Source organism: Calidris pugnax, unplaced genomic scaffold (genome assembly GCF_001431845.1).
Source record: "Calidris pugnax isolate Ruff unplaced genomic scaffold, ASM143184v1 scaffold271, whole genome shotgun sequence".
NCBI lineage: Eukaryota > Metazoa > Chordata > Aves > Charadriiformes > Scolopacidae > Calidris > Calidris pugnax.
Window position 1 is genome coordinate 8,174 of NW_015091003.1, and position 22,084 is coordinate 30,257.

At 43.5% G+C, this 22,084-nt stretch overlaps 1 protein-coding gene across 1 annotated transcript in view; it reads right to left on the reverse strand.

Annotated features, from left to right (window-relative positions):
- Nucleotides 1-5,003: 5,003 nt before the first annotated feature.
- Nucleotides 5,004-22,084, reverse strand: part of LOC106895926 (chromosome unknown open reading frame, human C4orf32) — a 17,685-nt gene continuing 604 nt past the window's right edge. Inside the window, exon 2 of the mRNA XM_014955598.1 lies at nucleotides 5,004-8,796. Coding sequence (XP_014811084.1) covers nucleotides 8,551-8,796 — 246 coding nt within the window. The 3' untranslated portion in view covers nucleotides 5,004-8,550. The remainder of the gene's footprint in view (nucleotides 8,797-22,084) is intronic.

Genomic DNA, 22,084 nt, shown 5'->3' on the forward strand with positions numbered 1-22,084 from the left:
ACATGAAAAAACCCACCAGGCGTGCAGCGAATACATCACTAACGGTGCAGAAAGTGGAGGGAATGAAGGATTTCACTCCTTCCTTGTTTTACAGTAAACTGTAAAATACCTTGGCTTTTCACCAGATCCGGTGGCAGTTAAACATCTGAATTCTGGCACACTTACTTCATGACTTTGTGTCACAGGGAGTAACAGTTAAACATCTGAATTCTGGCACACTTACTCATGACTTTGTGTCACAGGGAGGGTTATGGCAGGCTGAAAATCCCCTTTGAATTTCCACAGTGATTTTGCAGAGAGGGGGTTCTGGATGGATTCTTAAAGGAGAATAAAGGGACCCCTGAAGTTAGTGTGGGACCAAGAGCTGTGCTGGGAGGTGGAATATGCTCCTTCCATTATGATCCAAATATGGCCCTGGGGACTTTGCCTGAAAGCAGTATGAGGACACACAGGACAGATTCTTCTTTTAGGGGCTCCTACAGTGGGGGTTATTTAGGACACAGCAGCAGGCCCAAATAAGCTCAGTCAGAAACTTGCTTTTAAATGTTACTGATCAAAACAAGTAAAAAGAAACGCCGTACATAATGATACAGAAGCAGAGCTGATTCTGAGTTCAATGCTTTCTGAGTTTCCCCAGGAGATCTCTGAAGCACTTAGGAAGGATAAAGCAGGCGGCGCTGCCACTGCACTGCACACAAACGCCTTCTGTCTGGGAATAGCTACACTTTTTTTTTCCCTCTACTGTCTGTATTCCACGGGGATTTTGAGGGGAAAAAAAATAAAGGTGGCAATCAGGAAATCTTCAGAAAAATTTCAGGAGGAGGGTAGCGTCAAAAAGGATCTGTCTGTGCTACCTGTGTAGAAATTTAAGTAGAGGATTTTAAAAATACATTGGTTTTTATTTTTTAGTAACAATGGAAGAAGAGAGCATAAATGGCAGAGCAGAGATACTAAGGAAGACCTGAATTCTTTTTAGCTTATTTTATAGAGCTCCTTGCAAAACACTGTCCTTACAACCCATGGCTTAGTCTCCTGGGAAACTGCAGCGCAGCCACCGCTGCACAAGTGAATTCTATTAATCTCAAGCCTTAACTATACTTGAAACCTACCTGCTCTCTAGCACAGAAGTCCCCTCAGTGGGTAAAGCCCCGCTGACAAGACAGGCAGGTCTCAGCAATGACAAAACCCATGCCGAGGGCAGGGCCAGGACGCTAAATTGTCCAGCAGCCCCATCTCCATGCAGGTATATGCATGGCAAGGAACAGACTCTCCCCAAAACATACGTGTTTCTCTTTTAAAAAGAAACCTTGACTAATGCATTAGAGCAAGAAAAAATAGAGACTGTGAAGGAAAGCTAAAAAAAAAAGTGCTTGTTAACAGCAATTTGTATGTACCTGTTGAAGATCTTGGGATAAGAATCTGTTCACTAAGAGCCCCGTTATCTCCATTGCTAGCAGAGCTCAGCCAAATACTTTCTTATCTTTCTAATCACAGATGGAATGAATAAACTAGGAATCAAAATGAAAAAAAAAAAAATTATTCAAACATTTGCATGCCTTTGGTTCTCTTATCTACTAAGTATCAAAAATGGGCAATAGACTCTTAAATCTTTCTTCCTCCCTGCACCAGGAAGATTCACAGAGGGACTTACTGAAGTGAGGTTAGAGGCATAGGAACGTCTGTTCTCTCAGGAAAACTGTATCATCACGCTTTTCCTGATCTTTTTAGGAGGAGGACATGACCGCAGCAGGCTGGAGTATATTTCCACTCTGTTAACAAGAAGCAAAGGAGATTCCGTGGGTGCTCGGCTGCCCGGCGATGGGCAGAGCCTGTTCAGCAGCAGATAAAGTCCCAAGCTCAAGGGCCTTGAGATGCCCAAGGAACTGAAGAACACTCGACTGATGCCAGCTCTCGCTAAGCACCTAACAAGATGCACCAACACAGAAAGTGACAGCAAAGGAACTGCAGGAGACCGGCTTTAAGGCTTTGTGACACGGCCGAAGACCCACCGGTGTCTCTCCCCGTGACCTGCCATCCAGTGTGCGTGGGCCATCTTCACCCCACCGGTAACAGCCGTTGACAGAGGAGTGGCTCTTAAGAACTTTGGACTGGAATTAGCAGCTTTTACAAAGAACATGAAGGAAAGAATGATTTAAAAGGATTTAAAAATAAAAGAACCGGGTAAAATGTTCAAAATAAGGAATTAACAAGCCAAAGCACTTAAGAACTCAAATCTCGTTCAAGTCAAGAAGAGAATTCCCAGTGTCTGACAATTAGCAGAACAAGATTTTGGTTGCCAAAGGATTTTCCTTACCTAATAATTCATCTCCTTGCTACAGACTTCTTCCACCTGGGAAGCATGTTCCTGCCAGCCTGAGGAAGATCACTACATTAGAAAACAGAGAATTTATTTGCGAATGAGCACAGAAAAATGGTCACTTTCTGCAAGCCCATGTCTTTTGTACCTTCATCACCCACACATTGGTCAGCAGCTTCTTCCTCTACGAGGAAGCCCTCAATAGTTTACCAAGGGCTAATTTGGCTCCCTCTTAACATCTATTAATTAAACTCTCATCCAAACGAGGAGTGGAAGATGAGCCCCTTTTCCCTTGTCATGCTTTAAAATGCAATTACCAGTAAATCGAACTACTAAAATAAGCCTAGACAGACACAGAGAGGTTCCAGAAGCAGAAACATTGGCTGCAAGCAGAACATCATTCTGGAACGATGTGCCAGGGCAAGCCAAGAAACAATTGGGTTTAATTAACTTACATTTAATGAACACAAAACCTAGACACGGTACTGCATAACAGCTCTGTCTCAAATATGCTGTCCAATCAAATCCTTGGGCTGTGGTAGAACATCCTTCCCCTTCCATGCCGCTTGCACTCCAGCTGTTCCAGTGATGGCCGGGGCTGGGCAAGATGTTTCCCCAGCACTCAGGTTCCCTGGGAAGGAGCCGCTTCACCTGAGGCTGCACCAAGAACAGCTCCTGTCATTAGAAGGGCTTTAGCCAGTCACACCCCTCCTGCCACATGGGGATGGGAGTTATTTACAATAGATTCTTTGGGAAAAAAGGATATATTAACTCAGCTGTTTCACAGAATCATATGGGGTTGGAAGGGACCCCTGAAGACCATCTAGTCCAACCCCCCTGCCAAAGCAGGTCCACCCAGAGCAGTTTGCACAGGAATGTGTTCGGGTGGGTTTTGAACATCTCCAGAGAAGGAGATTCCACCACCTCCCTGGGCAGCCTCTTCCAGGGCTCTGCCGCCCTCACAGGAAAGAAGTTCCTCCTCGTGTTTAGGTGGAACTTCTTACATTCAAGTTTGTGCCCATTTCCTCTTGTCCTGTCCCTGGGCACCACTGAAAAAATGACCAGCCCCATCCTCTTAACACCCTCCCTTTAAGTATTTATAAGCATATATCACATGCTGTTTAACTGGAAAATAAATAATATAATATAGATATAAGCTGGGGCTGATAGACCTCTGACAACTCTATACAAGACACAAGAACATTATCTGGGTAGTATGAGACTAAAAGTTTAAAAGACTACAAGCTTGCCCACAAGTTAAGTCCAATTCCCCTTTCCCATTCTCATTGTGTTTTGGTTCCTCTGTGTAGAACAGAGCTGACGAAAGCTCAGTTTCTCCAGAGTGAGCACAGAAGGAATATTATATGCACTTGGAGACATCCTCAGAAGAAACTGAGGGTTTGGCTGAGTTCTCTTAACTGAGTTAAGAGAAGTTAGCAGTCTGTTATTTACCTGCCTGTATAAGCTTAAAACAACGCTAAGCCACGTGCTGCTTGACCCATCTAGTCTCAAAATCCTGGTGCCAATCTACCAATCTTCACTCTACACCTTTGTAACACTCTCTTGGACCTTTGGCGACTGCAAACCATTTGGTAACCATCACAGCACCACAAAAAAGAAATGACTAGCCAACACAGGCGTATTTTTTTAAATCCTCTCTCTAATTTCCTCCTCTCTGGTGTTAAGCAGTCACACAGCAAAGCAAACAAAATATCCAACCGAAAATAGATTTTCTGTCTAGGCAGCTTTTAAGAAGATGGAATGATGAAAAAGCCCAAGCACAGAGACTCTTCTAGGGGACAGCCCTAGAGAAGGCAACGGAGTGAAAGGAGGAAAAGTAAAAAGGAGGTGAGGTGTCAGTTCTGGCAAGGGGAGAGGCTAAGAAACAGATTTCCAAAACCTAGAATATAGATGGAAAGAATCAAACACAGTCTAGGCCAGGTTGTTCTTGAACTTGCAGGCACCCTATAAGTGGTCTGACCACGACACTTTATCAGAAATAAACCCTGAAGGCCTGAATTTATTCAAGCAGTGAGCCTTCCTTATTTTGTGCACAAGCACCAGTAGGAGTTTGAAGGACCAAAATTCAACTATGGTACTTTTAGAAAACATATACCGCTTATCTCTGCATCCTGAGCAACACAGACACATGGAGGTGTCTGTCGGATCTGGCAGAACGATCACCCTTCGGACCTGCAGGAAAAAAGAGAAGGAACATTTTGAAGTGGATTTGAACCATATGCTGTTCTATGTGCATTTAAAAAAAAAAAAAACAACAGAAACAAACCCCAAAACCTCCCAAATCTTTCTGTGGGACAGCAATTGTCACTTTAAAGAATTTTTCACACCCCTGACCACACCTGGTTCCTTCAGAGGCTGCCGTGGATGCAAAACAGATATGCTATGAAATAAAAGCTACTTTACACCATAATGTTGCCGTTATTTGTTAACATCTAGCTGTGCTACTCTTTTTTTTTTTCTTTTTATTCAGCGTAACTTGCTGCAAACTCAATGGTAGAGACCTGAGGGAGTTTACTCAGCTCCTACATTGCAGTTATTTCTCCACTAGGTGCAAGTTACCTGATTTCAGTGGGTATCTGAACGCTGCCCCATTTCACCTGGGCCTACCACGAAATTCTGAAAGAATCCGAGTAACCTTGCACAAAGCACCACAAAGAATTCACAGTTCTCCTTGAGGATAATACTTTTTTATTAGAAAGAATTACAAAGTGCTTTCTATAGGATTCATTTAATACAGAGTTTGTAAGAAATAGGATTTTTTCCTTTTTTATAGCGACAGTTTCAATGTGATGATTTTTCAGTGCAAACAGGGTTCTTCAAGGTTCTCCCACATGCAGAGTATCTTCTCTGTACACAGTAGTTCAAGCATTTCTGCATTTGGCGGGTGTGAAACAGTACTGAAGAGTCCGTTGTTTAAAAAATGGAAGCTATGTAAAAGGCTTTCAATACGTTACACTGACCAACAGGAATTACATCATTTGTTGTTTAACATGGATTTAAGGGACATAATTCCTTCATACAGTCCCACACACGGACGCATAAAGGTGCTCTCAGTTCTGTAAGAATAATCATCACATATACCATTATAAATAACTATCAATTTTCACTATATCGACAAAAGTGACGTTTTCTTTTTCTTTTTTTAAATCAACCTTCTGCTTTTTTGCTAGGGACATCATTTGAACACTTGGTGCTCCCTCTGCCTTGGAACTACACCTGGATGGAAGAACATAACACAAGGACTGTTCATCCATTCCCCTCTCACTTTTGGCACAGGTTTACAAACAGATTTCTTTTCACACACATGTATGCATCATTTTCATGCATTCCATTTTCCCCTCATTATGTCCAATTCCATCCCAGTCCCCTTTTTCTTCCGTAACTCCTCTTTCCTTTCCTGCAAATGACAGGGAGATAGTATAGCAATCGCACAAAATTAGGACAGACGATTCGGTGCAAATTCTTATATACAATGGAATGTATGAAACCAAACAGGAGAGGGGTATCTTCCATGCAATACATTATTTTTCTCTCCATTAATTAGGAGAGATATTTCTTCAGATTTTTAAAAACGAAAAACTTCTGTGAAGGACAAGGCATAGTAAGTCACCCTTAAGAGAAACCATATAAAACATTTACCAAACACAATCTTGGTCCAAACGCTACTTTTCCCTAGGATATGTGTATACAAACACGAACACCAAAAGAACAACTGAAATGACTTCATGAGTGAAAGTCAAGAGTTATGCACATAATAAAAGGTTACACACATAAAAAAAATTCCTTTCTGAACTTGTCAGTTACACCCTCGGTTCATTGTTCCCTGTTCCTCAAGCACAGAGCAAAATCACCCCTTCAGGAAATACTACACGCCAGCTCACAGCACAGTCTTTACACAAGAGTAACTACTGCAACAAGGACATCACAGGGACACTTCTTCCTACAGGACAAAAGGAATTGATTGAGATTCTCTGAACAGTTGATTGTGGAAAGAAAGGAAGGATTTTTTTTAATTTTTTTTTTTTTTTTTAATGACAAGATGCTTTTGTAGTACAGCCCTTATACAGGAGAAGAATACACATAAACCCACCATTATATCTCTACAAATATGCAAAGGTGTAAACAGATGTTCTGCTTTCTAAGGGACCTGAAACAAACCCAAAGTCTACCCCTAGGCACTTGTGAGTACAGAGCTCCTGCCTCTGAGCGTAGCCTGTACTTGCTGGTTGCTTTGGGACTTCCAGCTGTGAGTAACAAACCCCTGTATCCAGGATCACCTTCTGTTGTAAACCCTTTCCCTGCCATCAGCATTAACTATTTAACTAGGTGCCAATCAGCACAGGTTGCCAGCTAAATACGCAGCTGGGCTTCAGTCCCACTGCCAGTTCAGCAGAGCCTCTCGGATCCACAGTCAAGGTCACCTGAAGATCTGGAGAGGAGACCTGGCTCCTCAGAAGGTAACTGCACGTTCATTAGACAAGCAGAGAGACAAGTCTACAGATGGCATTTAGGCACAGAAAGACTTTAAGGAGCTGGGCCTTCATGTTTGCTGCCCTAAATAACAATTATTTCACTAATAGGGAAGTCTCTAAGGATTGAGGCCAAGGAAATAAGAGCCCAGTGACCAACATGATCCATGCAGGCATAAATTCGGCCTTCAGAGTCCAGGTGCAGGACTGGGTCCATAGAAAAGCTCCCCTTACCTTCAAAAGTTTCTGGATAATTCAGCATTTTCAACTATTTGTTGAAATTGTTTACCTCTACTAGTATAAAAATGGTTAGGAAAAAAGTCACTGCAAAAGCTTAAGGAGTTTTCTGTAAATTTCACATCTTCTATTACATTTCTCTAATGTATAATTTCACTCTACCATACATGAAGTTAATTTTGGAATTAAGTTCCTTACTAAAAGGAACGCACAGCAAATATTAAATCGGTAGCCTATTTAGTAAAGATTCCGCCTCATTTTACTGCTTTTCTTTAAACGAGCACCTTCAACTTGGAAATATTCAATACATCCCTGCTCTGTCTCTCTGGAAGCCAGACTGAATTTTGCACCTACTCTTACACGTATATATTCCATTCTCTGATTTGTGTCGCCCACAATATGCACCTATTGATACACATTTTTGTTGCCCGCTGCAGAAAGGAATCGGTTAAGCCTCCTAAGTAAAATGACCACCTGATTTCAACTACATTCCTGCCTTGCATGAGGAAAACAGGTCTGATTTGCTTATGTACACAAAGCTTCCAGCTCGAGCTGGGTCCCCACTGCAGCAAATTTCGGGAAGAGATCTCATCTGACATCTCTCAGGTTGTTCAGACACTTCCCAGAGGAAGCAGACAATATTCTGGAATGGCAGCTCTCCAACACTGCAGCTGTTACTACCTACCAAGTCCATGAATTATCCAAATATTTATCTTCAGGAGGAGGGCTGGGGGAAAGAGCAAGTATATTAATAAAAAGAAAGAAAGAATAATAGCAGCAGGAGCCGAGTAAATTTCCAAAACCAAGGCAGAGCAACATTAGACCATTTGGCCAACACAGGACAGCAATTCCTCCTAAACAACAGCTGAAGCCTTGTGTGAAGCCACGAGTATCAGTATAAAAGCATTCTGCTGGCACAGCTTGTTTCCTGGGGAAAAGCTTGCTGCAAACTGTACTACCCAAAGATGCTTTTGCGTCGGGAAGTTGTTTTTCACCTCACAAACAGTTGTCATTGTAGGTTTTTTAGCACACCTCCTTTGCGCAGATTTCGCTTTTCAGCAAGAAAACCTAGCAAATTACACAGATTCAGGGAACAAACAGCAGACGAGCCCCTCCTCAGCAGTGAAACAGGACACTCAAATCATTGTCCTCTTAAAAACAGGCAGGACATTTTCACCATACAAAGCAAGAACACTGGGGAGGTGTCGGGTGGGTGGGAACAAAGAGCCAATCCTTGGACAAACGCCCCAAGAGTGTAGAAAACAGTACATTGGACACCATTATATTACAAACATCTCCTTTTCTGCCTTTCAAAGATGTAGCAGGGCACTGCTGATTTTGCTTAAAATGCATCATTTTAGTCCCCCTCACCCTAAACATTGGAAGTTCAGCGAAATGCAATTCGAAGTTGCAGTTTTTGCTATGCCACCCATTTACTTCAACACACAAATCCACTGACGTAGTGACAGTGTTGAAATACACGATCCAAGCAGCATCTATAAAATTTTACTGTTGTACATAAATAATGACAAGGCACAGAACAGCAACCAGTCCGAGAGCTTGCAGGCCAAGAAACCAGAGCATAACCCAGAAGAATATAATTATTACAGGTTCTACTATCCGTTCCCCAAAGTACATCCTTGTGAAGCCTATTCTGATAAGGCTTTTGTTTAGTTCGCCGAAGAGAGTCCCCATCTTTTTATAGTCATCTATTACAGGTTCTGCGGTGTGGTTACTTTGCTCTTGCTGGACCTGTGGACAGAAGACAAAATTAGGAAAGAAAGTTTCTTATTACCGTGATCCTGAACAAGTCACAGCTGTTTCTAACTGAATGCATAAAAATAAGATATACATGCAATGAAGCGACTCCTTAAATCAAGAAATTAACAATGTTATGTAGCTTGTGACTTTGGTACAGTGTTAAGGATGACACTCGCTTGTCCAAACTTGGGACATCTGAAGAGATATTACAAGCATAGGACAGCCTGTATCCCCTCCACATGCCACTCTAGAGGAGTGAAGGTCTCTCTGTAGGTCATACATCTCACCCATCTGGGCAACATGGGTGTCAGGCCAACCAAAATGGAATTCCATGCCTGTAATTTCAGGGAGAGGATTTGACTGAAGTAGATTTGTTACAAATTATTTGCAGGACATCTTCAGAACTACAAGAATGACACAAACACTATTAAGCAGGAACTACAAAGCATTTCACCCCAAAGCACAGGGAACTGCAGGGCTACTATCACCCCTGAAAGAGAAGCACTGGATTGGACCAGGAAGGAGGCAAACACCCATCCTGATGTTGGTGTAGAAAACTGTGTAAGTCAGGCAAAGGAAGGCAGACCCAAGGACCTCACAGATGCAAAGTGGGGGTACAAAGAAGCAAAGGGGAGGGGAAACAAGTTCTGCACTTCTCCCAAAAAGAAAAATGATGGGGCAAATGAATAGGATAGGCAGAAGCACAGCTTTAGATGAAGATGCCATGTTTGAATATCACTGCAAAAACCATGCAACTCTTTCAGCACATAAATTGTAATGAGATTAGAGCTTGAAATCCCATCCCTCATTCCCCAGCGTCCAGAGATTCTTTGCAAAAAGCCTTATTGCCTTGCGTTTGGGTATGACAGGCTGAATGTGGCTGCAAGATGAACGTGGCTTTTCTCATCTTTCCATTAGGCAGCAATGAAAACACGCACTCATCAATATTTCAGTCAACTGATCAATAGCTCCAACAAATTGCCTGCAAACTCCACGTGCAATTAGTCTACCCCTGGATTCAAAGCAAACATGTAGCTTTAGTTCTGTCTTCAAGGATGAAAGCTCTTCTCTGCACCTGATTACATAGCATGATCTCAGTGGAGAAACAGAAATTACCTCCCACAGCAGGGCTAGACTCTCCACTAGATAGCAGGCAATAAAGTGAATTCCCATTCCAACAGAAAACCATCCAAGAAAGACCAAAGGAAGCTTTCTTTTTTCCTAGGCCAGACTTTAGGCCACGATGCAGAAGCTTCTGAGTGAATGAAGGTTGGGTAAAGCACCCAGCTGCTACTGAAAAAACCCCCAACAGTCTTCCTCAGACGTGGGTACTTTTTTTATATGCTTATTCAGAACAGTTCTGGTTTAAGCTTCAGTACTGAATCCCAGTAAGGGAGCGGTGCAGGAAGCCTGAAGAGTAATGAGTATTGTATTCAAACTTTCAGCAGTTCTACAGAAGAGCCTGAACATGGAGAAGCACAGCATTGGAGGTTACGTATGGAAAGCCACCTCCTCCGCCTCTGCTTCCAGCCCGCTTCTCTGGCACAGATTGTTTTCTCCCCATCACTGGAGACAGAAACCCCAGTTTTCAGCATTTTGGCTTGAACTGTGCTTTATTTAATGCAAATAAATGTTGACTCCTCTTTAATACCAGCCCCTTGTGAGCTCCTGTAGACTGGGCAGGGCAGGGTGCTTGCCATCCTGGGAAAACAGCCTTATTACAGGAGCTTTCACCCCCCCCTATTCCTGAAGAGCACAGGGAGAGAAACACACCATTAGCCTAAGTGGTATATTGATCACAACAATTAGGGAAAAGGGAAAGAGTGTGCTGGGAAGGGAAAAACATATTTATTTGCTTCCTGCACGCAGAGATCACCGGGAGCACGGGCTGATGGTGGAGGGGATGAGAGAACCCTTCTGAGAGAAACAGTCAGCACCTGCAGGAGAAATCACTACATTTTCCCCACAAAGTGGCTTAGGCTTTGAGCCAGTGGCTGGCACACCCAGGAACCAGGGAAACAAAGGAATCACTTCTTTTACCTCTAGATTAATTAGTGATACTCAGCAAGGCGCTGGAAGCCTTCGCACAGGGCGAGGGGAACGCAGCACTTGCAAGGAGGCCACCAGCAGGCAAATTTCCATCTCACCAGCCCAGCGAAGCACGATGCTCACACTGACCTCTCTCCTGGTATGAGGCAGCTACGAGACATGGGATTTTCCTAGCAGCCCCATTCCACTTTCATAAACTAAAGCAAGAAGTTGCACAGCAGGCTACAGAATAAATTTCCCCTTGCGTAGGCTGTTCACGTCTTTTTTAATTTTTATTTCATTTTTTTTTAAGCAAAACTTCACCTCACCCTCTCCTTCTCAAACAAGGGTAGATTCATGAATCCCTAAAGCAATTAACGCAAAGCAAGCTTCTTGGCACAGAGACTGACGAGTACGTGTTTAATTACAAAACAAGCGTCAAGTCTTTTTTTCCCCAAATATTTTCGAGAGCTTACAAAACCTTTGACAATGATTATGGAGATTCTCAAATTTTCAAAGCCTGCGTCAATTTAATTCAGGCTGAGTACGTCTTGCTTCAGGCAACTCAGCAAAAAAAAAAAAGTGAAGTTGAAAACAGATGATCAGCTGTAAAACACAGATGGCATATTTTTCTTTACTACTGCATAATATTTCACATGCTGGACAAATCTGGTTCTTCAGAGGTGTAGCTGAAATAGAACCAGCAGGGGAAACACCAGCAGGTAGATGTTCTCTCACTAATTTTCAGGGTGACAGTAAAACGGTATTCAGTCCCACGCGTGTGCCAGCAGCTCTCAAACAGTACCCTTAGAGCCAAATAGTACTTCCCCCCCTCACCCCCCAAGTACTTTTCCAAACGTTTTTAGAAATTGGCTCTCTTCAGCAAGCACACGGTTCCCAGCTGACTCTTAATTTCCACAGCACTATTTTCATACTAAATCTTGCCGAATCAGCCCGAAACGAGACAGAAACTGCCGTCACAGAAAAATGGGGAAAGAGAAAGTGTACCGACTCTGAGTTCCCTCCCACCCCTCCCAGCCCCAAATGAAACAGAGCTTCTGTGTGTAAAAGCAAAACAAGTTTCCGTTTTAAAGTTGCTAGTTTTAAAAACCAACCACCGAACCTCGGCTTCATCACTTTGAAGAGTTTTTTGATGTATCAAGAGGGAGTGGAGGGAACGTCTTTCAAAAAAAAATCACCGGGGGTTGGAAGGTTCCTCATAAAGAGAGATGCTCCAGGCCCCTCATCATCTTTGTGGCCCTCTACCTGAACCAACCCCAGAGAAAACATGATTTCAAGGCCTTTACAGCAGCTCTTCTCACTGCTACCACGTGCTGTGCAGGGGGCACCCCCAGACCTCATCTGCCACAATGCAGGAGGGAACATTAAGAGACACCTACTTCATCTGCAGTAATTAGTCTGCCTTCCCTCACGCGTTGAAAGACAGGAGCAATGAAGAAGTTCAGAGGAAACAAGTGCTCCCCGCAGCCCCTAATCTAATGTTTCTTATCAAATTGCTGTAGTGAATTACTCCTTACTGTAATTTAAATGAATTTTACATCTATGTGATTTTATTTCAGACATACTGGGATTATCAACGTCCTTAAAGCAAATTACACTCACAGATTCCTTTGTACAAATATACAACCACTGTGTATGACTTCACTGCCTCCTTTTCATTTTATATTCCTTAAATGCTTTCATATAGTGTAGCAATTACTTTTTCATTTAAAATATATTTAATAGAACCATAGAGTAGTTTGGGTTGGAAGGGACCTTCTAACGTCATCCAGTCCAACCTCCCCTGCAACGAGCAGGCACATCTTCAACTAGAGCAGGTTGTTCAAAGTCTGGTTCAACTTGACCTTGGAACGTTTGGGAGATGCTCTTGACTTGGGGGCATCTCCCACCTCTCTGCGCAACCTGTTCAAGTGTTTCACCACCCTCAACATAAAAAAAAATAAATAAATTCTTCCTTATGTCTAGTCTAAATCTAACCTGTTTTTATTTAAAACCATTACCCCTCGTCCTATCCCTACACTCCCTGATACTCATCCCTCCTGTAGGCCCCCTTTAGGTACTGGAAGGCTGCTACAAGGTCACCACGGAGCCTTCTCTTCTCCAGGCTGGACAACCCCATCTCTCTCAGCCTGGCCTCATAGGAGAGGTGCTCCAGCCCTTTGATCATCTTCGTGGCCCTCCTCTGGATCCACTCCAACAGGAGTCCTTCTTGTGCTGGACAGCCCCAGAACTGGACACAGTATTCCACGCTTCATTTCATATTTGGTTTCTATTTTTTACTTTAAATTATTAAAAATTAGAGTGCCTGATCTGTCCCGTTGCTCAGCACATACGCACAATGTTCTTCACAAGCCTACCCGAAGGTTCCCGTCAAGCAGCCTATTTTCTCTTGTCTTTTCAGATGTTTGGTGTTGTAAAGTCTCCTTCCCTATTCAACAGGCCGTATTTTCACCAGCAAAGCTGTTGTCTGCTGTCTGCCGCTGTTCGCTGGCACAAAGTCAGAACCTGAAGATCCAAACTCTGAAAACCTTTACTATGGAAACTTCGTAACCAAATTTACCCAGCTGTTATGGCTTAGGGGCTGGGATGCCTTAAGTGGAACCATGACCTGTTCTCTCAGATGCAAGATGCCATAAAAGGACCTTTTTTCAAAATTAAAGTCTCTGGGGAGGTCGCAGGGGAGATACTAAGTGCAAGTTCTGTCCATTTCTAGCACAGCTGGTTCTCCAACATCCCTGAAGTGCTTCTGAAAAAAAAAATCTCCCATGCAATTTGAAGTTTTCCTGGACTAGCTTTAAAACAACAAGGAAGGTAAAGTCAACTTTGCCTACTGAACCCAACGAACATCCGGCTGTGGCTTCACCAGTTTTGTTCATCATCAACATAACATACAAAATTATGTGTTTTGACCACTAACTACCCTTGCTTATGGCAAACTTCCACCACATTGACTCAAATTCACTGCTGCCTAAATTCTGGAAAGCACTTGGTAAGTCACAATCAGAAGCTACTTCTTGCTTATCCCCTTCCCATCAAGGGTGTTTTGGCCCTGCAGAGTGACACAAGACCTCATCAAAACATGCTCCTCCCAAAGAAACCATTTTCGCAACGATTCATATGGTACTCGCTAGGAGAGAAGGGATTTTCTACCATCATTCAATGGTTAATCCCCATCTGCACCTTCTAAGCATCATGGAGGCAGTCCAAGGTCTTTTCCCCTCAAATTCCTGCAAGCACACAGTTCCTGCCCCTGCCCATTTACAGATCACATCAAATGACTTTGTCAAGCCCTCGGAGGATGCAGAACACAGACGGATCTGAAGGGGACATGAATATACCCAACGTGCTTGTGAAGTTAAGTTCTTGTGGCTAACCAAAGATAGCATGGAAGCACAGATTTAGCATTTCTTTTTTTCTGCTATCAGCAATGCTAGCTCACTCAAGGACATTACCAATGATGCCCTTACACAAAGGCTAGATGTCCTTACACAACGTTGCCAACAAGCTCTGCCTGGAAGTCCCCACAGCTTCTCCTTAGGTGCATGGCATTGCTGCTGCTGTAGCACATCTCCTTGGCAAGCGAAGGAGCCCGGTGCCCAGGCTCAGGACACCCCAGACTTGCCAGACATGGCAGATTTGCTGGCCACGTGCAGATGACACACAACAAACTACTGCAACATCTGTGTGCGGGTGAACCTCTGCGTGCTCAGGGTTGCTGCCCTCACCAGAAGAACTTGGGCCTCCCAGGCCTCATCCCTGCAAAGAAGAAAGTGGTCTGAAAGGAGCGACCCAAGCTGCTCTGGCAGCTACAGCCGGTGCCTCCTGACAGCCTCCTGGAAGAAAGACAGCCCTGCTCCATCACACATCCCCCTGCCGCAAAGCTAGCGTGATGGGCAAGGTGCTCCAGGGCCACCAGAAGAGGCAGCAGTTGGCTGATGAATTGTCTGGGAGGACCACAAACTGAATGGCTCTAAAGCGACCACAACATTTCTCAGTCCTGTAACTCCACCAGCTGCGAGGAGAACAAGCGTAGTTACAGTTCTGCCTTCCAGGAGTTTCATCTCCTGAAGCAGCAGCATGGTCCTGAGTTTTCCACACATGCCCTAAGGATCTTGAGATCACGGAATCGTTGGAGTTGGAAGGGACCTTCTAGTGATCATCTAGTCCACCTCCCCTGCCAAAGCAGGACTGCCTATAGCACATTACTCAGGGTGGGTCTTGAAGATCTCAAGAGATGGTTGGTTTAGTTTTGGATTTTTTTTTTGTGTGGAAAAGAAATCCTAAGTAACTGACTTGAGTGAGATAATTGGATGAAGTTCAACAGCCTTAATTCTGTGGGAGGAGGGAGTGGATGAACATAAGGAACTTGCTCCACCTAAAGATTCCGGATAAAATTCCATTCAACTACTCTGAAGGTACAAGATTCTTCAAAACAAGCCAATTAACGTCTCTCTTCCTGTTTTTCATGATTAATAAATTGAAGAAACCCCACGAGTCTCCTGTTTTTCAGAGAACTTGAAAAATTCCCACCCCACACTCAACTTGAAACCAGCTCCAGGCTGACTACAAGTCTAACAGTTTCTCTTTTCTTGCACCAACTTCCCAGAAGGGCATTACACAAATGTCAACTCCAGCAACGAAGGAGAGAAGTCCAATGGATTGGGAAGATAACTGCTCTTCATGTAAAAGCTTGTGATTTTAGAGTCAAAAAAATGCTGCTAGGCAAAGAAGGCAAAGAGAAAGGGGAGTAGGAAACAGTCATCCACCAAGTTCATCTCCAACACAGAAAAGCTGCAGTGTCTCCAAATTGTAACATACCTCGGATCAGAGTTGGTCACATTTACAGTTATAAAAGAAATAAAAAGAGAATTATTTCCACATTAGATAGGAAACATACTTCTTGAGTTTAGTAGCAAACATGTGTTTAATGACATCTAAATGAAATGTTAAAAAAAAAGTGTAATAAAGAAATGCAGGGATATCACATTTACATACCCACCCCCACATTTTCCTCTTTCAAGTAAAAAGTTTACTTAGCAATATTTAACTGCTCACTATCTATTTTACTCCAGTCAGGGTTATTTTTGCTTCAGGGAACAGGTGGTGTATCCGATAGCTGAAGCCCATAGACACTTAAATGTCAAAAAAGCCACCCAGATGTGACGTTAGGAACACGATTACTTACTGAAAAAAACTTCTGTATTTTCTAAGTTGGAACATTAACGAGTGCCTCACAAAGTTATCTGGTTTTAGAGGATGCAAACTAAAACTGAAAACACTTCAAGCTCAATCTTACAGAAAAACATGAGAAAAAAGCGAGCAGATGAGAAAGACCAGGACAGAAGAAACCACAAGTTCCCTCCCCTCCAAAATAAGAGACCAACTTCTGCTGGGTGCAGGCGGGGACACGCACCAGCCAACACACAGCTACAGATATTCAATAGTTAGGAGGCCAGCAAGGTAAGCCCCAGAGGAACGAGTTACCCAGTCTTGCTGGTACTCAGCCATCTGACCGCCCAGCATACAGCCACGGAGAGGCTTTGGAGAGTCACAGCCAAGGGCAAGTTCCCAGGTGGTGGCCTCCCCTTCCTGGGAACCAGAGCCTTGCCCCGCCGCAGGGCACCAGCAGGAACCCCGAGAAGCAAGGGTTTGGCCGGGCGCAGCTTTTCTGCCTCCTGCTCCTCCACCTATGCAAAGTAGGTGGTTTCCTTACTAGTAACGCCTGGCACATGACCAGGGTTTCACCCTGCTTTCTCATACTTAAAAAAGATTTCTTATGTTTCATTAAAAGAAAGTGAAATTTGCCTAAGAGGGGCAAACAATTGTACCGGAGGTGTCTCTGATCTTCTTTCTCTTTTACTGTAGCAGGAGGAGGATGATATCCCTTCGCAACCCTTGCGAAACTAACAATTAGCATTTGACCTTGTAAATTTAAGCAGTAAAAAGATCTTGATACTCAGCCAATAGAGTATGAAGACAACAAAATTAATTTCAACTGTCTGGTGAAATAAAAAAACAACCACAGGTTCATTTCCCCAGGCTAATTTAAATCTGATATTTAAATATGGAAAGATTAATAGATTAGGAAAGGAGAAAAAATTATCATACCTCACTTCCAAATGAAAAACAAGACAGAGAAAAACTAAGTTTAACTTGTGCCTCTGAGCAGAGGGGGAAAGCAAATGCAAGAAGACTACAAAAATTCTTAATACCAAAAGTACAACCACTACCAATAAAAATTACATAGAGGGAGTTTAAAGTAAAAAAAAAATAAATAAATTGCAAAACAAAGATTAAGTTTCATTTCATAGCAAGAACCTAGAAACCATTTATAAAACATGGTAACAAGATGTTTCTATAGAAACAAGCAACAACATCAGAAAAGCAACTGCGCCCTATTCCCTTTAGTCAGCTCTTGCAGCGACTCCAGCTCATCAACAGTTGCTGGAACAAAACTCTGAAACACCAGGAGCAGTTTTGAGTTAAGGAGCTGAAAAGGCTTTTCCAGCCACCGAACTCGTCCCTGTGCAGAGCAGAGGAGGCTTCAGGAGTAGCAGAGGCTTCCCACCATAAACTGCCTTTGAGTCCCATCATTTCAGGAGCAGATCTCCCCACTGGATGAGAGTGTCCCACACCAGAACCCAGCCCGGGAGGGTGGGAGGGAGAGGAACCCTTCCTGCCCCCCATGCTAAGATCTGCTGCCTTCCCCCCATCCCATTTTAGGCTGCATTCTTCCAGAGGCTACTGCCCCTGTCACTTGATCCCAGCCATGCTGCAACTTTACACAGGGACTAGATTAAAAGCAATTTCTAATCCATTTTTTCTTTCATACCTGCAACACTTAATTTCCCCAGGATGTTCTTTGTCAGTGTTCCCCTGCTAAGAACAGTTAGCTTCACCCAGCCAAAGGTCTGCAGTCCACCCTACGCTCAGCGTGGCACTGGCTTGCTGAAAAGCAACAGCTGTTAATTTTAATTTTGCCTTTTAAGGAGAAGAAATTTCTATTTGCTTCTATCCCAAGAACACTTTTTTCTTTAAGAAAAAAGGGATCTTCCCAGTCTTCAAGCAGAGCATGCTATCCTATCCTTTTACAGGCGCTGTTATGTCAGAAGGGGTTTTATTTTTTTCTTCAAACAAAAAAAAGCCTCAGAAAACCCACTAGTGCTTTCTAGAAAGTTATTATCACGTATTACCGTGTAGCTATAAGTGTCTGGAGCAGAGTTAAATCATTTGTAGAACCAGAACAAATTTGGAATTAAGCCCTCCCTGTCAGGTATTACGATTTTCAGTCCGGAGACAAATCCCAACAATTGCAAGCAGGAGAAACCTACAATTTTCAGATTATCTCAGCGTGGAATAAATGAGAAGTAGGTCTCTAGCCTTAGGCACCACAGTTTCCACATGTACCATAGACTTTAAAACATTCTTGGCCTCTTCTGACTTCTGACTGAGACACTACGGTTCCAGGCAACAGGGCACGCATCCATCTGACAGTCCAGTGAACAATGGAACATTTACATGGAGGGATGCCACAAGACTGTTGATATTTTCCTCTAGTTTTGTTTCTGCTCATTCTTTCCGTGCTGGAGAAATAGTAGTGAGAACGGAAACTTATTCAAAAAGTTCAGGACTTGAACTTAGCTAAGACACCCACACCTCTTCAACATAATTCGCAGCGGGCAACACCAAAACCCTGTTGTAATAGCTGAACCCATCTAGTAGAAGATAAAATACTCCACTTACAGTGACAAAACACTATTCAAAATAATAACGAAACATCCCGAAGGATTACAGACTCAGGTTAATGAAAAGGTCATTGTCTAAGCTAATTTATCTCCTTGCTAATAGATGTATCACGTATTAACTCCGCATTTAGACATTTTCTAGTAGAAGTGTTGGTTTCAGCTTAGCTGTTGGGCAGCACTTCGGATCCTACGTATCCTCAACCGGCGTGAGGAGACCGGTGGAGATCCTGGCCTCACTGAAGCAACTGGGAATTTTGCCATTGCCTTCAACTTACAGATTACAAGAGCCTAAAACCCATTACAGCCCAGACAGACAATTTTCCATACAGAAGAGAGACACAGTGCCACAGCTCTCAGGAGCAGCAGCTTGGCTTCAAAGTCCCCAATGGATGGAGCAGGTGTTGTGTCTCCTGCTGCCACCACCTCACCCCCTACTGTAACCCAGGACTTTTGACTTTTATTACTGCACACTCGCACGTGTTCCATCTTTCTGTTCTTACTTCGTGGTTTAATTTAGAGGCGTTGATGAGATTTAGACTGTAGTAATATGACGAAGGCTAACCTATTTTAGAAAGTGGGTTAGGGAAGGAGATTTGAGGTCCCCAACTCTTGCAGTGTTGAAAATACAGGACAAATTGGGCGCCTGACTAATAACTATCACCAGTTAGGAAAAAAATTGTGAACTTGTGGGGACAGCAGCAACCTACACCCATGGACACCTACACCTTCAGGAGCAGCTAAGTCTCTTGATTCCTTCACGTACCACTTGTGAACACCAGCAACGTGATACAGGAGACGTGGAAGAAACTACCCAGGTTCTGCAGCGCTTCGAAGACTGAAGTAAGGGTAATTATTCTCATCTCTGCATGCAAACCTACAAAGGATGTTAATCACACTATCATCTAGCTCAGCTTTTAAATCTAATCACTGAAGCAGGTAATTCTATAGCCTATTGCAACAGTGAATTCCAAGGGCTATGTATAGCATTTAGTAGCAGATCCTTCTATTCTTTTAAAACTGTACCTGTCAGTAATTTCATTAAGCGTGTCCTTGCTAACATAATAATAAGCTTCAATAGAAAATAAAAGCCAGAGTGTTTGGCATTAAATAAATAGATTTATTTCCTACAGAGTACTGTCTTTTTTTAAAAAAATCTTAAAGGTTGTGTACATTATTATTATTTACATCCTGCTTGCCAGGAAGGTATTCTTTTAGCATTATCTTACTAGGTACGATCTTACACAAACTGAGTTTGTTTTGGAGAAAGTGGGGGAAAAAAAACCAAATCACACCCAGGTTACCAACCCCAGACCCTCCCAAAAAAAAAAAAAAAAAAAAAGCTCAAAGGATTTGCACTCACGCAGGCTTTACTTTACACCAGCTGAGAGAAGCAAGAGTTTACACCATCGTAAAAGCAGATTTTGACCCATTTCTTTTGCACGGCATGTAACACCAAGGTGGCGTGCACAGTTCCACTTCAGAAGAGAACATGGAACAGGAGAGCACAGGCAGAGGCAGATACCTTACCAGTGCAAACACCCTCGGCAAACACAGCAGCAACTCGAGGCCTCCACGAGGGATTCCAGCCTGGAAACAGCATTCCTGCCCGCTGGAATGGCCAGGTTCAGCAAGAGGCCCCTCCATAAGAACATAAGGGCAGAGGGACCTGATTATTTTGAGAGAAATCTGGACACACACATGAAAGCAAAAAAGCAACAGCACGCCACCAGGCTTCATGACCTAATCCTTTCCAATCAAGCTTTGTGCCCGTGCTTCTCTCAAAAAAAGAGGATTTGGGGCTTTCTGTCAAAGTTTGCAGCAAGTGTATGTACTGCTAAACCCTCACCTAGCTTTGCTCTTCCCTACACGTAAAAATACAATATTCCTATTTATTCATCAAACCATGATTATTTTTACTGTTACTACGTGCAATATTCACATTCTATATGCATATTAGATAAAGGCAACTGATATTCCTTATTTCCAAACCTAGTTTATTATTTGCCCAGCTGCTGGCATCTCAGCATGCAGAAAAAAAATATTCCACACCATGACAGTGAAACATTTCCTGTAAACAGGAAGGACTTTCTCTTTCTTTCCTCACAGCACATTTAATATTTCTGCCTCACTATCCCAACGTTACACCCCGACTTGTCAGAAAAGGCCACCATCGCTCCCTGTGACCAAGAAGGGTGGGAAGAGAGTTTCTCTGCCCAACGTGCTGGTGGCCACCCAAACAGCACCTTTACCAACTTCATTTTAAACCGTGCGTAGACAACATCAGAATGCAGTTCTTCAGCCCACATCTACCCCTGAAACCACACCGACACACTCATGGCTGAGAGAAGCAGGGGTAACCTTTAGGGAGCTCCCTTGGCAGCATCCAAGATGATCCGATGCCTCTTTTCTCACTGACTTTTCAGGGAAGGAAGGCAGCAATATCCTGCGGCAGGACTTGTGGACACCATGTGAGGAACTGCTGCACCTCTCAGAGCATCCAGCCATACCCCACATTTGGGTAGGTGCACTGCTCTGTCCCATTTTTTAATTTATTATTTTTATTTAGAGAAAGGGACCAAGAAGATGGGCAGGGACCAACTTACGTAAATGGTCGCCAAGTGAATTCTCAAGCACCAGCGCACGTCAGAAGTGGCCTGCTTCTAGCTTGATGTCAGGCACGTGCTACCAGACACTTTCAAACATCAAGCTATTCTAGCTGAGAAAGGGCTCTCTTACGGTCAGGTGCCATCACGACCATCTTACAAGATTTTCCAACAGAAATAACTAACAAATCAAACAAATCTGTCTGGAAATTACTTTGGGATGTACTCCAGCAGCTCTGTTTGTCCCTGTGCAATTATCAGTGCTAGTGCATTTCTCTTACTTAGTGCATTTCGGTTGCTCAAGGCATTCAAAGGGGATCATTATATTGAAGTATCGAATACGAAAAAGGTTGTGTTCTTTTCTTTCTTTTTCTTTAAACGAAACATCAATAAAGGTGCATTAGGAACCCTGCCTTTGTCTAAGCAGGGGGACAACGCTGTCGGCAAAACAAAGAGCCCGTGGAAAGGCGTTTCACAATTAACAACAGAGAAAATCCACACGGCTCCTTCCCATTTTTTCATTTCCTAAGCAAGAAGCCCGCTTCCACCCACCACGCCATGAACCCGCGTGTCCTGGAGACGGCAAACGAGTTTAAAAAAAGGAGTTTGGGTGGATTCTTTTTTCTCCAATCGGGATACGTTCTGTTTCATAAGTAATAAAGAGACTGAAAGCTGAAAATGTTAAAGTGAACAAGCTAAGCCTTGAGAAGAGGGGGAACCCCGAGAATGTCCACGGCACCCCAGACACTTCCAGCGCGGATTTAGCGCGGGGGCCACTCCCTGTACACCCCCTCCCACCCCTCCCACGCGGAACCAGCGCCTCGGAGGGAAACCGGGCGGGTGGGGGGGGATCCCCCAGCATCTCCTCGGGGGCTGCCCCAT